The following is a 16,218-nucleotide window of genomic DNA, read 5'->3' as shown; positions in this document are numbered from 1 at the left end:
AGGAATACTGATGGGATTTCTTTTTTCCCCTTTTTAAGCAATAACAGTGATTGTTGTCATCATCCACTCCCTTGCTTTATTTCTTGCATTTGAACCCTTAAGAGTCAGATTCTATTTTCATAGTGCTAAGAGGTGAGAAAGAAATTCAGGATGCCATATAGTTTACACAAAAATACCTTTAAAGTAAATGAAAACCACATTTGAGTAGATGTGTCTTATTTTGCTAGTGTGCCTTCTAACATGGAAATTTAGAGACTCCGGAGACTCCAGTCAACTCCCACCGAAAACTTGAGAGGTCAGAGGTTTCTTTCTCTGAAAAGGAGCCTGTGGGACTCAAACACAGCTGCTACAGGAAGATATGGAAAACCTGGTTCTCCCAGCAACCGTCCGTTTTTAGCAACCTATTAGCCTACGATAAAAAGCACCTTCAAGACACTTGCATTAAGGTGTTTTCAGCTTTCAGCTGCAGTGCTGTTGAAAACCACCTACAGTAATACTCTCATAACTATTCTCTGAGCATCACAAAATAGCTACTCAGCAATTTGATTCACATGTCTTGTTCAAAAAGGTTGATGGGGTGATCTTTGATTGGGTTTGACTTTTTTGAGGGATTCTGCATACGTGTGTTGGGGGTTTGTTTTGTTTATCAAGTGTGCTGCTTTAAAATAAATTCTGATTTATTTTCCAAGCTGCTGAAATCATCAATTTTTATTTTTTTAAACTTTCTCTACACATTACCCACATCATGTTGATTACAGGTTTTTTTGCATACTTACAAGGCCATGGTCCACACGGAAAAACGCCATCTGACAGGGCTTATTTAAAAGGTTAGAAAAAGCAATGAAGGCATCTGCAGTATCCAAGTTCAAGATCAATACAGCTGCTATGAATGACATGCCCTGTACCTGAAGAAAGGAGAAGTGTAAGAAGGTAAGGAGATACCCTTTAGCAATAACTGTATTATACTGCCTCATTTTGTCCTCGTGTTCACTAGTGTTTAATGCACTCACTGAGCTGCTGCATCTTGAGAAACGTTCAGAAAAGCAGGATTTTTTTAACCCACATGCCTTTTGATATCACATGTTCAGTGCATGGAAGCTAACAATTCCCATGTTGCCTTCTTTCAAAGACTCCAAGTTAAACTCCCAAGACGAGCTAGGTTGACAGCACTTTCAAACATACAGAATAAAGATTTTTTTGAAGAATAGGGTGTTTCTAAGTAATTCTTTTTGTTCCAGGGATGGGTCATTTAGATCCTTATTTGTGGAAAGCTGGACTCGGACCCTAGAGACAAAGCCTGTACTTTTGCTTTTCAATCAATTACCAGCAGTTAAAGACAACTGCACTGACTCATTTGACAAACAAAACCACTTTAAGATTATACTCTTGTTTCATTTACCATAAACTCATGATATTGTTCCCTTTCTCTACAAAGTCTGTTGTGGAATCCAGGTAAACCTCTCTCACCCTGAGGGTGCAGTGCTGCCATTTTGAGTCACATGGAGCAAGGTGTGACTGTCATTCCTGCAAACCTGAGGAACAAGCTCCTTCCCAACACAACAGGTTGTTGCTGTGCCACATGAAGCACAGCAGCTGATCTGCCCTTTGTCTCATTTCCCAGCAGTCATGTTCAGCAGCTCTTGCCAAGCATTACGTGCTACCTACAGAGTAGGAACGTCCCCTCTCTACACTTGCCTTGTCTTAAAACTGCTTGTGAATAAGGAGTAAGCCTCTCTGTATAACCCTGCTCTGAATACAGAGACTAAATGAAATCTATTCAGTTCTCTCATAATTACTACGTCAAATACTATGAGTGAGCTCATGTAGCTTCAATGGGCATTGCTTTAGAGACTGGTCCAGAAGCTCATGGTGCTAAGGCACGGAAATGCCAATCATTTCAATTCAACTGCAGTCTCAGTAAGACTGATACTAACAATAAGGACTTAACTACACCTTCTCTTTGATTCCAATTTTCAAATTACCTACTTTTGAGTACAAATACGAGTTTTCCAATTACTTAACCTGTAAAAAGCTTAAATCTAGCAAAAGAAATGTTATACACACTTCTCAAGCATGTAATGGAATAGAAAAAAACCACACACAAACCCCACAAAACCATTTAATACTGGTCTAAAAGGGACTGATTAATACAGTCCTTCCTCCCCTAAAAAAATATCTCCTTCTCCACCCCTGAAAAAATAAATTCTTCACTTACATAGCCTACATCAGGTCTGTAACACGTATAGGCTCCTAAAATACTGTGCAGCATATCATGGTAAGGACCACCCTATAATTAAACAAAAACAAGACAATACATCTGATTATACAACAAGCATGTTAAAAAACCTTCAGTGCCACAGATGGTCTCTATTACTGCTGACAAAGGACACGTTCTTTCCCAGTGCAGCTTAGAACAGTTGAAGTATTCCAAATAACTTTAGCTTTAAAAGAATGAAACAACTCTCCAAACTCCATTTATTATAAATACATACAGTTCATCCATATAGTTCATCCAATACATTGATTACATATTAAATACTTACACAATAGGAGTGCAAGCCTAAGAGATTCCTTATAGCTCACCTGCACTTTGACAATAGTGCCAAGAAAGTAGAACAATGATGCAAACCAACATAATTGTCTCTGAGACTGGGGCAGAATTCAACCATGAAGAAAACAGTTAAAACAGCAACATGCCGTAACACAGAAAAAGCATATTGAGAAGGACATGTACAGCTAAAAAGAATTTCATATTGTTGACTATTCATAGCTGCCATATCTTGCACTGAGTACTGTAACTGACTGAGAATTTCCAAAGGGAAAAGTTTTTCTCCTAAAAATGTTAATTTATCACACTCTAAGCCTTTTACAGGGCTGCTGAAATTTGTACATTGAAGGACAAAATCTGATTAAACTGAGTCACTAAAGCACACCAAAACCATACAAGTTAAATCAGTTTTGCATCAAACCAAAAAAAAGGCCAACCGGTCCCCTTTGTTTGAGGTGCTCTCTCTCACTGTGTATTTATAACCAGCAGTGTTGAGTCACTGACTTGGGAACACTAACCTGCATCACTTCATCAGACAGAAACCAGCATGAACTAGGTTAGCTGAATCACGATGATTACCCAACAGTTTGGAGTTTTGTATGTACCTTGATGTTACTCTTTTCTAGATTATTTCTAGTTTTCCAAAATCTCTAGGAACTTTATCCTTTCAAGATGTGTACTCCTTCAGAACTCAATGGCCTGTTCCAACCAAGGGATGTGCAAGATTATGTAAACTTAATTTCCCTGAGAAGTCAAGACAAAAGTTAACATTGCTTACTTGTTGGAATATACAGAGACTAGGAAATGTTCTTGAGATATCCAGTTTTATTAACTCCAAGCTTGCTTCTCTGTCAGCTGCAGAAAACCCAGCATCTGCAAAAGCCAAAGTTACTACATTTAATACAAAATCAGTGTACACTCAATCTTGTTTTTATTTTCCAGTAAGAGTTAGCTTTTGCACAGTTCATTTATTTTTATGTGAATGCTCGGGAATAAGGCTACAGACAGAACAATTCCCCAAATTCAGCACACAGGCTAAGCAGAAAGTATGTCCTGACCTAGAGCAACCCTACAGTGCACTGTGACCCTCAATATGTTTTGAAGCAAAGTGGGGAAAGATGCAGGGCAAGGTAGGTCAGGCACTTTTCCTGTATCTGCTGACAAATCATTAGACAGACACAAGCCTGTTAATTTGTGACCCCCTCACCTCCAACAAGGCTTCCCAGTGGATCCTGAAGTAGCTGCCTCTGTGGAAAAGCTGTAGTGGAAGAGAGAAGTCCTAAAGCAGCAGCCTGTGACGGATGCTGCCTACCTCTACTAAGCTCTCCTTTCAGATTCATGTTTATTTAGTCTTTGTAGATCTTGTTACTGACACTATAGTACATTCTCCATAACTGAAACAGATCTCGTACCAAGTACACTTGTATAGCACTTCTTTCTGATATCAAGATGTCTTATTGGTATTCTGGTATAGTTGGGAATTACTTACTGCTGCTTACTGAGCAAGATGTCACTAGATAATGCTTGTACCAATCACATGAGCATCTACACTCCAGAAAATAAAGAGCAAGAGGAAGCTGGAAATGTACTAGATGTTATCTTATTTAAGATGTAAACAATCTTAAGAGAACAAAGTGGGGATTTTTCTGCTTATAAATGCCAGTATGTATGTTCTCCTTTTTTTTTCTCTGCTCAGCATAATTACTCTCCAAAGGCAATTTCAATCATCTGCATGTCATCTTATAATCTCTCAAAAACAGTCAACTCTTCCAATTAATTAGTAAATCTAAAACTACTTCCATCTGCAAAAAAAAATTGCTGCTCTCTGAAACACACCAATGACTTGAGCTCAAAGCTACAAAGGACTAAAATGCAATTTTCTGCTCTAACTTGAGTTGCAATTCCAAAACTATAGATGCAGTATTTTAACTAAATGCACTAAAAGTATTTTAGTGTTGCAATTCAAATTATAATCCCCAAACTACCATTTGTAGTTTTCCTACAGATTTGCATCAAAATAAGAACTGTACCTAGAGATTGTTTATAAAGAAAAATGAACAAGTGTGTTTTGTAACACACCAGAATTTCACTGAGAAGAATACAACTATTTCTTGCTTTCACAAAAAGACATTTTCCTTTTACCAGAACACAAATTTATAGATTTTTTTTTTGTTTGTTTAAAATACCTATTTTATTTTAAGGAATTATTTTACAAAATGTCATATTTTGTAACACAGCATCAATCATTTACAAAAAGCATACCTTCGCATTCTACTTCAGCCCCTCCTGTGCTAAGTGTTCGCCACTTCTCTTTGGCACGAGCCAGGCAAATATCATACAGTTCTGGAAAACGAAAAATATGAAACCAAGTCCACTATTTGTACAAGCTCATGTCCACTAACCACCTACCACATGGGCAATGTTGCCCTAGGCATTAACAGTAGCAGAAATTCTAATTAGGTTACAGTTTTGAAAGACACATTCCACTGACCTGTAACTTCGTATTAAGTGAAAAGGAAAGGCAATCCAAGTTGCATTTTACATTCAAATACTTGCTTTTTCTTGCAGAGCACTGATGTTCAAAATTACAGTCTGAATGGATAGTTAGGAAAGTCTAGCAAATTACATGTAAGAACTACACCCAAGGTAACTAAGCAATGCATAGAAAAGCAGCACAATACAGCAGGAGTACAGGCAGTCTACCACATTTCCTTGTTGGAATTAATTACATATGTTAGTCTTTCAGAGCTGTATTTTTCTGTACTCAGAAGTAATAGATTATTTCTATTTTCACAAATCGAAGTACAGATCTTGCCAAGGGTCTTTTAATCTCTTACAAACCTGTTGTCTTGCTTCAAATCAAAGGAAGCACACTATACACATATTCATAGGCATTTCAAAATTAACAACAATTTTATGTTTCAAAAAGAAAAAAAAAACTTGAGTCATTAATTCTGACCATCTCCATCCAACATGAAAGCAAGACAGTGACAGCAATACTCAGAAACAATTCACAGCAGCAGTCCTAGAACAGCAACAAGATTAAAAGGCACTGCATTTTTGAACAAAACACATCAAAGCAGCACAAAAAAGCGTAACTATATAACATTTCCTCACACCCACACCACAACAGATACAAGACTGTCCCCTTGCTGTTTGACTTTGTAAGAAAATGTCAACAAAACAGCCTCACCATGAGTGATGTTTAACTCGTTGCCAATTGCCAAGCTCCAGACTTTGCCTCTCACACTCGGTGGAATGCCCTGCCACCACAGCTCTCGAACTTTACGGGAACAACACCTGTTTAAAGTAAAACAGATTATTCTAAGAAATATTTCATTGCCAGCAGAATTGCAAATGTATCCTCCTACCACTGCTGATGGGATTCAAACCAAAATGAACATCAATGGCCCTAAAAGTCAAACATAATTTGCATATATCCATTCTTTAGTACTATTTTGCTTTGAACTGCAAAGGAAATCTTCCTTCCTTCCAATGTAATGGCTTTATATTGACAGAAGCACTGCAGCCACAATACCCATAATCTGCAGCCACACTTGATCAGCAAGAATCACAGGGAAAAAGTAAATAAATGAAAAGGAAGTCCATACCTATGCCACTGCCTATGCTAAAAACTGGACAGCTCCATACAAGACCAAATACAGGAACAAGTTATGGAAGTCTACCTCTGCCCTCTGTCATCACCCTGCTGTGCAAACAGACATGCAGTTTCCCACCCATCTTTGGAGTTCTGTGCCTCTGGAAAAATGCATGAAGATGCAACAAGGAGTAACTTTTAAGTGGGAACTTGAAGGACATTTTAACAGAAAACAGGCTTTGAAATGGATGCAGCTGATGTTCAGCAATCTGAGAGCCCAGGAGGAGGAACAGAACAGCACCTAAGTAGCAAGGAAAAGTGGCTAAACCATAACATTTCATTTATCTTTGAGCAGATTCTGAAAACTAATCTGTAAAACAGTGAATACACTGGGGAACTTATGAGTTTATAAACCAATAAAGGAAAAGGTGACCTTATTTTCACAGCAACCATAACAGATGCATCTTCAAATACTAAAGACACACATGTAAATCTACAATTTGTTTAGACTCAGTTTATTATACTTCAGTTCTCCAAAAACACATTTTCCAACAAATTCTGTCCATGTTTTTAATATATATTCTCAGGATAACTGAATTCCATTGTTAAGCAAATTGCAATTCTGAATGCTGTTGGTTTATGGTGTTGTGGTATTTGGGGCGGTGAGGGCTGCATTTTTTAAGATGACTAGCAAAGACCACCAAGATACTTTATCAACTGCCTGTGCTGCATCTTTGGAAGGAATCTTTTAGCAGTTAATATAAATAACTTTTTCCCTATTTCTCTTTTCCATCATTTGATTATCCCAGCATGTATACCATTCTGCAATTAAAGAGGCTTCATAAACCATTCACATACTTCAATCTACATTGATATTACATCAACATCTCAAGTAGTCAAGGAAAACTCAAGAGCTCAAATAGTCAAGAAAAGCTCATTTCTGATAAATGAATGATGTTCAAGTATCATGCCTTCATGCTGTTACATTCTCTACCACAAATCACTTCTCAGTGCTTCAGAGTTTCTGAGTATTGTGAGCCTTCATTACAGACAAGTAATAAGATTTAGCACAACATCACTTCCAGCCACCTTGTAGAAATATAGATGTTGCTTATTTCCTTTGTAGATGTCCAAGAACGATTTTCTAACAAAAGCTTCCAAGACCATTTAAAGATTATGCGTCCTAACTTTGTAACTTTTCTTCAGGATATAGACTCTGCAATTTTTAATTAAAACTCAGTATAACATACTATCTTACATAGTTTCCCAGTTGGGTAAGATTTCATTGTTCCAGGTTAAAACAGCATTGCCAATGCTGTCTTCCAGTTTACAGCGTTCTTCCAGTTGTTTCTTTCTCTTCTGGGCTTCTTTAAGCTCTGCAAAAAGGAATTTCCTTTTTAAGTTAATAAAATCAGAAATTAAATATTCAGTTAGTCATGGCTACGCAACAATGTAAAGTGCACTGTGTTCACCCTAAAGTACAGGGGACCATTCAAATTCTGAAAATTTCCCAAGCAACAGCAAGCTGAGCAGTGACGCCGATGTGAATAAAGAACAAACTGTAACTCTAAATAAGTGTCATTTTCAACAGATGGGACAAAGACCCTTCAAATCTAACCACACTAGTAACTTTGAATTAGCACCTCAGACAGCCAACAGCCTCATCTAGTAGAACAGGTCAGAGTATTTCTGAATAAACCTCCACCCCTTTTATGATAGACTCAAAACTACAGGCCAAATGAATACAAATTTTTGCTTCATTTTCATTCTTCTATTACAATTTATGTATACTGTCAAGAAATCACAAGAGCCACATTTTTGATGCTACTTCGCATATGGATAATCTAAATGTCATACATCACAAATGGAAACTTTCAGTTCATTAACAAGAAAACATATTTCATGTCTAGTTTAGATGTATTTTACATTTCTGAATTATCACGAAGTACTTCTTCCTTCCTTCGCATCATCAAATACTACTTTTTCCACTGGAAATTTGTTAGACATGCATTTACCAAATGCAGGAAACCAGTCTCTACAGCAGCACAGTGGAAATACAGGACATGGATGTGTATTCACTGCCTACAGTATGAGAAGGTGCTCACCTGGCAAGCAGAGCTCACTGAGGAACAGCAGTACCATGAACAAGGTATTTGGAATGGACACTTTCAACCTGATGGGTCCACTTCAAAGGCCCACAGAAGCTGTGCCTAAGCAGAACCATAGCAACTGCCTCACAGTGTTTTCAGCTTTGATACAAGCTCTTTGCAAGCCTGCCAAAATGCAGGCTTTCAATTTTTCTCTAGCCAACAAGAAGGTGTTTACAGTCTTTGCTCTCCTGACCTCTGGAGAATATATCGCCCTGCAAAGCTGTTCATCTGGAGTGACATTAGGGACAATGGGTTTGTCATGGTATTTATCTGGACAGAATGACATACTCCAGTTCAGTGAAGACAGAACAAGGACCTGGTCCATCGTCTAACAATCATCCTGTTTTTCCCAAACCACCTACCCTACGTGCTAAGAAAGAACAGGGAAACTCCTTTAGACTACACATACAGTAGCAGATAGATTAAACAGGAGTCACATGAAGCTAGAACTTCACCAGTAGGTATATGATGTTCAAAATCACAAGAGGATACTTCTATTAGTGTGTCAACTGCAGAATGAAAGCAAGTCCTGTGTTCATATACCCTTTCTACTGTTTCATATGGTTCAAGGGTCTGGCCAGCTGGAAAAAAATATTTTCAGTAGCTCCCACTGGATGCAAAACCCAAGTCTCAATCTCCTATTATTGCAATGCTTGTTTTTAATTAGAAAACCCAGATGGTTTTCTAATATCAGCCAAAAGAAACCACTACCATCACCTCTACATCATGTTCATAGTACAGTGTTACTAAAACACTTCTGTGAAAAATATCAGGCAAAAAATTACGAGCAAATCCTTGAGAAAGCTGTAAATTTTAAGTGAGAGAGTATAAAATGAACATAACTACATACATTTTCCTACAATGAAAATTATGTATTTATGTACTACAGCCTGAACAGGTTGTTTCCAGTATGAAACTGACAAATACCCTGCAGTTTTAAGTCCAGTCTTCACTAATTTGACCAACAATCTCCTTCAATATATTACTAAGTTTTTAAACCCACAAATAAGTGTCACTCATTTAAGAGTTATGGATTAAAAAATTATTTCCTGCTGGATTTTAGGACCATTTTCTTTTCAGCTTGGGGCTGGGCTTTTCAACAAAACTACCTTTGCTCCTCTCTTTTTGGACTGATTCTTCTTTGAGAGGAGGCACAGATCCCTCACATTACAGAGCAACAGACTGACACAAGTGCATTCCAGGTTTAGAAAGATCCCTATACTTTTCTCCTCTGAAGACAAGAAATCCCATCACCTCTTTTTTTTGCTTGAACCACCATTTCTTCGTACTGTTGCCTGTGTTTCTGAGCTTCTTCTGCTGGTTTTGCAGGAAGGTTCCTTAAAAAAAATATATTATTTACAGTTGGCATGACTGTCTAAATAAAATTCTAGATACTTCTAAAAGAAAAGCACACTCTGTTTCTTGTCAAAATATCCAGTCAAAGAGCAGAACAACAGATCCTTGGAAAGAATCTTTTTTTTGCCAGAGTCAGCAGCTATGACTACGTTTATACACAGAATATGCTGAGTAATTTCCTTATGTTTGGTAATTTCAGCATTTTTATTATTAAACCAACTGAACCCATAGGCTGATCTTCATAAAGGGAACATACTGGTATATACCAAGCTGGTAGGTTTTGATTTGAACTGGTAAGATTCAGGACTGTACTCTTTCTTACTCTTCACCTTGTCTAAGAGTTACATCCACAACTTTCTTTACCCACACACAATGACTCCCCAAACCAGCCACCTTTTCCCCTCTGGTCTCCAAGACCCCATTTCTATTTTAAAGACTTAACTCCTTCCCCACTCTTCTAGAACAACAAGTGGCACTGGGGTCATCTTTAGTATTCTCCACTTCTTAATACCAACAAAACATTTTGATTTGTGATTAAGACTCTGCCATACAAATACATGTCAAATATTCCTATGTCAGAACACGTGACCTTTCAGTTAATCATATTTGTAATGAACGTAACCATATGTATCTCTTACAACTACAAGATCAGCAAAACATCAAAACAGGAAATGACTAACTATTTTGTTCTTCTGTATTGTAGAGCACTGTATTTTATTCCTAGAACAGTTTATATCTTTGGTTAACAGAAAACCTATGCAAAAATTCACTTTTATGTTCCTGTAAGGTGTCACACATCAGGCAGCTGACAGCCCCCAACATCATTAATAGTTAGCATGCATTACAATTTATGTAATCACAGTGCCTGTAATGTACAAATAACCATGTGATACTGGCCTATGAGTATTTTTCCAAATCAAGATTGTTACTAGAGAAACAAAAGTAAATTTTCACATTGGTGAAATGTTGGTTTGTTAACCACAGAGACCAATCTACTCTTTTTTCAGTTTTCTTTTCCAGTTTCTTGATCTGCATCTTTTTTTAAATCCAACTCTTTAGAAATTTATTTAAGTTAGGGACAGTTTGGAAAGGAAAACCTGATGAAATTAATCAGGTTCTGCTAACTTAAATTCCACCACTCAAATTATTTGCCCTATGTCTTAACATTACCACCATACATGTGAGGTGATGTTTAGTATCTATTAAAATTCAACTACTACTTTTTCCATTTGAAGCTAGAGGCACTATGGAATATTCATTGATTTTTTACTATGAAGTTTTACCTAAACCCTACAAATGAGTGTGAAATCAAGAGCAACTATTGAAAAAAAGAATCCCACTCCACTTTTCTGTCTTAAAAAAGAAACTACTTAAAGCCTAATAGGTAAACATTAAAAAATAGTATAGAAACTGTAGGTAAACAAAAAAAGATTCCTTAGGAAGAGTCAGAGGACAGCACTGCTGTCCAGAGCAGTAAGTGATGCTTCAATTGTCTTCAATTTTAAAAATTCCTTCCTTTTCTGCTAGAAGTTCCTCACTCTATCAACAGTAGGAAAGAAAGCAAAATCTGGACATTCTCCTGTAATGTAACACTAATTCCATCTGTCTGAACACTGTACTACTCAGATTATCCTACAAGGCAAGAGATTTTTAACAGGTTTTTAAATACAACAGATAAGCTAGTATGTTTTGTTTCCAGTTGAACATAATAAACTGCTATAACAAATAATCACTCTTACAGTTTTCTACATCTCCCAGTGTCTTGCCACACAGTCCATCAGCCAAGCCAGAAAGTTACTTAAGTAACCCTACAATTAGACTAGTTTGATATGAGCATTTTTCATACAGGTTTGTTAATGAAAACACAGATCTATGTTATGCCAGTTCTTCACACCAATGCACAGCTATACTAAAAATGCAGATGTCATGCCCACAAAGCCAGATCACATTCATAATCATAAACTGACTAAGCATGACCAAATCTGTGTAATTCAGGAGAAAAACATGGTAAAGCAGCTGCCGGCAAATCGCTTTGGAGTCAGTCTGCATATGCAAAAACCTCCTTGCAGTAAGAGGCATGAAACAACTCATCAAGTGCTTGACAACCCTTAAAATGTGATGCTGAACTCACTGCAGAGCAATCACTATATTGTTTCATTATTTATGGAGGTGTGGTCTTTCTCTGTGTAAACAGGACACTGGATTCTTGCTTCTCAATTTCTTTAGCAGATACCAGCTTTGTTTTTATGCTTAAGTTCTCTCATGGAAAATAAAAATCCCTTAATCATGTTTAGAAGGTAGAATTACTCAAAACTAAAGCTCTGCTATCCTAATTACCTCCCTTAACAAAAAGCCATTGCTTTTATTATAAAATAAGGTTCCTTCTGTTTGAATAATTTTTCTCATAATCAACCAAATTTCATATTCCCTAGTCTGAAAAAAAAATCTGCTTTAGATTTTAAATAATCTGTTTAAGTTAGAGTAAGCAAATACACTTAGAAAATCTTTGCTAGGTTAATTTTAAAGAGACCCTCACTGTGGCACTTTCAAAACTTACGCCGGTCGGTCCTCTAAAATAAGTGCTGTAGTGGAGAGTGGTTCAAAATCAAGATTCTTCCTCACATTCTGTTTAGGAGAGAGTGGTCTCTGAGCTCGTCCAGTTTTTTCTTCATATTCCTAGAGAAGAAAAACACAGGGCTACTTACAAGAGTGGAGAACACCAAGATAATGAACTTGAGAATTTAAAAAGGGATCTACAAAAGTCTTCAAGATAATGCTTTCACATCTAGCCATACTGCAGTACCTCTGAAGCTTTTCAACTAGAGCAACCTCAACCCTGAAAACAATGGCAAAATTTATGTTCAGGAGTGAGTCTTGATGTTTTTTTCCATTCCTTCTATTTGTAAAAACATCTTAAGTTCCTCTGGCTGACAGCCTGCTTTTACAAAGCACTACTACGAAGGCGTTTACAAACAGCAAATACTATCTGAGGTATAAAAATAGGACCTATTTATTTTTTTTTTCATTTACATGGTTTTGAAAGCAAAGTCAAAAATGACCACAAGCTCCATGTCTTAAAATCTCATTGTAAGATTTCTCCTATGGAAGCTGTTTTCATATGCAACATCTCAACAGTGGGGAGAGAAAAAAAAGGTTAAAATCACTGTTGGATAGAAAAGTCCACACTTGGTACAACGCCTTACACAATCCTAAATCACAACGGAGCATAACATGTTAACCTGTGTCTGTGATCAGACACTGACACCCTGGAGCAAGACTAGCAGAGAGGCATCAAGATGGTCTAGACCCTGAGGTCTGGAACAAGTGCCATATGAACAGAGGTCAAGAGAACCAGGCTTGCTCAGCCTCCAGAGGAAAAGGCTTTGTAGGGAGGGTAGGCGAACATTGGGACAAATTTCCTGAGATGTGACAGAACTCCTGACCTTGAAGGCATTCAGAGCTCAGGTGGATGAGCCCTGAGAACCTGGTCTAAGCAAACTGTCCTGAGAGGGGAGATAGCCCCTCAGAGGTCCTTCTACCCTTAATTACTGCATAACACTGATCTACAGGAGAGGACTTGGTATTCAGGTACCATTTTATTTTTACTTTTCCTATAAACACTGATTTTAAAAAAAAGTATACTAAAACCATGACCTAATGGGACCAAACAACCTTTACACAACTTCCATCTGCTTCAATGCTTTAAGTATTACAGCAAACATTAAGTATGCAAAGCATCAGTGATATACAAACAACAGACACGGTCAAACAGTCCTATGGAAAAATCACATCCACATTATAGTTACTTCTACATTCAACTTTATGATTCTTGCCACTTCCAAAACTCAAAGGCTTTCATGCACAGCTTTTTTATACCATTTCTATTACAATAAAATTTAGAAAAAACGTAAATGTACACTATTAACGAGCACTATGAAGAGTGTTCCAGCCATGGACCTTTTCCTGCTAGCACATGGAGTTCCTCAGATGGTACTGCTTGCTTTCTCTCAACTTAACCTCTCAATTTCAACAAAACTTCCTTGGGCAATAGATCCAACCTTTCCAACACAATGAGGTTCATTCAGCAACTAAAATGAGATCCATCCCTTCCAGAAAGGCTGTCTCCAATCACACCTTAAAAAAAGGGATGGATGAAAACAAGACACGATGCAATGAATGTGGAACAACACAGCCTTGGTCTTCTACTCTGCGTTGTACAGTTCAATTCTACTTCAAGCTACTTCCATGGGGCTCACGGGTACAGGTCTGTGCAGCCCTCAGGACACAGAAAATCCCTATTTTCCCTTGTCTATTAACTGGGCACTGCCTCAACAATCAATCCTATGATGACTACATTACTGTAATGGGAAACACGGTCATGAATTTGGAATGTCTGGCTCATTAATACCAGCTAATACTGCTATGCATGACATCAGTTTGAAAACAAGGAAAAGAACCAAGGAAAATGCATTTAAACTACAGACTAGTACTTAGCTTTGTTAAGTAAAGGTACAGTGCTCATGCTGACAAAGCCATTCGCTAAAAAAACCTCCAGAGAGAAAATAAGCAAAGAAATGCTGTAAAAAAGGTATTCAGATAGAGAGCATATTCAGAAAGCACAGATGTAGTCTTACACTGGTCACTTGCACCAGCAAGCGACTGAGAGTGACCAGTGTGTAAGTGCACCATCACAATGGGCTTCAGGTGCACCAGCTGCAGAGTAAATCCACTGCACTGATAGGAATGAAGTAAATGGCTTTTCTTTCTCTGAGTTTCTATTAGGAGACTGATTTCTTAATGAGCCCTTTTTTACAAATTAACGAAGTCAAAAATTAACCTCTATTACTCCCTAAGGCATCTCAGAATTTGACATTAAAACATATGCACCCAATGTTTATTATAGTAGAAGTTCCACAAAAGCTACTTAATTTTGACATATGAAAATTATATTCAGGGTTTTCTTTCACTGAAAGCCAGCTGGAGAGCAAAATTGCTTTTGGAAAGTGAGAAAAGAATGTCCACACTGAGCTGCAATGGGAATTTTATTCTGTACCCCAGAATTAATTTGGAAATCCCATTCAGCTAAGTACAAAGTTCTCCAGACCACCACTACGCACACCCTTATAAGAATTTATTGGTTAAGAAAATGTTTTATTTCTGAATATGGGTAGCTAGCTACAGTATCAGCACATCAGTACAATTATGCAAACCTCTCAAAAGCGCCAAAGCCCACCCTGCATTTCAGCAAGTATTCACTGGTGTTCTACTCAGCACTACCCTACAGTAAAAAAGCCAGACCAGCACAAAAATGGGAGTGGCACATTTGATCAGATTACAAGTATGATTCCTTTGTAGGAATTTCAACCTTTTCAGTGGTAGCCAAAAAAAGAATAAAAATGTCCTCTGGTGATACTATCTACAAGACTGGTTTTTAATTAGGGAAGATTAAAAAAAAAAAAACAACCAAACAAAACCTTCCAGCCCAGTTTCCCCCCCAAAAAACATAAAAACCAAATACCCCAAAATTCACAGAAAACAAAAGCTCATGGAAAGTATCTTTTACTCCACTGAGAAGAGAATGCAATTTCAGAGTACAATGTATGATACAGCAATGAAGCACACTGAAGCCTCCACAAACTCTTATTAAGAGTATCTGCTGACTGAGCAAGTCCAAGTATTTGCACATACAGGCATACTGCAATAGGCTAAGCTACACAATAGCTCATTTAAAGTTTTTTATTTTAAACCAGATTCAAATCTCTCACAGGTAAAAATAATTCAGCATCTGTTTAAATGCTATGCTGCAGTTAGGGGTTACTAAGCTGATATGGTTGCAAGTTAATTTTAGGATCAACTTAGGATGAGCTGACGGTTTGCGATTTAAAATACAGCCTTATCACTGGGATCATCTAGGCTTTCTTCCAGGTTTCACCTTTAGCTGTTCACAAGAGCTGAACTAGGGTTTGAAGATGTTCTATAAGAGCGTGCTGTAGATTAAAGCACTGATTTAAATAATCCAAACCAAACAAAGAAAACCCACGGAAACACGCCTCCCGAAACCAAGTTTAATTCTGGGTGGAACCTGCCAGCTTTGCAGTTAAGATGCAAGAAGCTGAGACTGTGGTGATTCTCTGCGATTCTTCAAAAAAGAGAAGCCAACCTACAAAAGGATCCTCAACCATCTCTACCGAGAGATGCAAATAACCCTCCAGAACACAGGGCAAGTGCTGAAAGACCGACTGCACTACCCGGGAGAGGGCTGTGTGACTTCCCACACGCCCCGAGCCTCCCCAAGCACCAGCAGCACGGCAGAACTGAACGTACAATAACACAAACTGCTCTATCAAGGTCATCTTGTTTTGGCCCTGCATGTTTAAAGGCAGCCACTTTCCGACGGAGCCGAATATGAAATATTCATGTTGGGTGCCGGAGCGGCAGACACCAGGCTGCGGGACTCTGGCTCCACGGGCGGCAGCACTGCAGGGCAGGAGGGATGGCCAGCACAGCCGGGGGTTCCAGCCTACAGCCCCCACGCTCCGACACCCCCACCCACCGGCGCGGCTGTG

General features: G+C 38.0%; 1 protein-coding gene across 2 annotated transcripts in view; it reads right to left on the bottom strand.

The window, feature by feature from the left end:
• TBC1D14 (TBC1 domain family member 14) overlaps positions 1 to 16,218 on the bottom strand; it is a 56,276-nt gene that overhangs the window by 12,801 nt on the left and 27,257 nt on the right. For both annotated transcript variants that reach the window (XM_017727674.1, XM_017727675.1), the window contains 9 exons: positions 12,210 to 12,328; positions 9,551 to 9,633; positions 7,405 to 7,522; positions 5,742 to 5,848; positions 4,811 to 4,891; positions 3,756 to 3,806; positions 3,327 to 3,421; positions 2,216 to 2,287; positions 777 to 905 (listed from right to left, as the gene is read on the bottom strand). In XM_017727674.1, coding sequence (XP_017583163.1) covers positions 777 to 905; positions 2,216 to 2,287; positions 3,327 to 3,421; positions 3,756 to 3,806; positions 4,811 to 4,891; positions 5,742 to 5,848; positions 7,405 to 7,522; positions 9,551 to 9,575 — 678 coding nt within the window. In that variant the 5' untranslated portion in view covers positions 9,576 to 9,633; positions 12,210 to 12,328. The remainder of the gene's footprint in view (positions 1 to 776; positions 906 to 2,215; positions 2,288 to 3,326; positions 3,422 to 3,755; positions 3,807 to 4,810; positions 4,892 to 5,741; positions 5,849 to 7,404; positions 7,523 to 9,550; positions 9,634 to 12,209; positions 12,329 to 16,218) is intronic.

Source organism: Corvus brachyrhynchos, unplaced genomic scaffold (assembly GCF_000691975.1).
Source record: "Corvus brachyrhynchos isolate BGI_N302 unplaced genomic scaffold, ASM69197v1 scaffold80, whole genome shotgun sequence".
Classification (NCBI taxonomy): Eukaryota; Metazoa; Chordata; class Aves; order Passeriformes; family Corvidae; genus Corvus; species Corvus brachyrhynchos.
The sequence above is the reverse complement of the archived record's forward strand: the minus strand, read 5'-3'. Positions and strand labels throughout refer to the sequence as shown.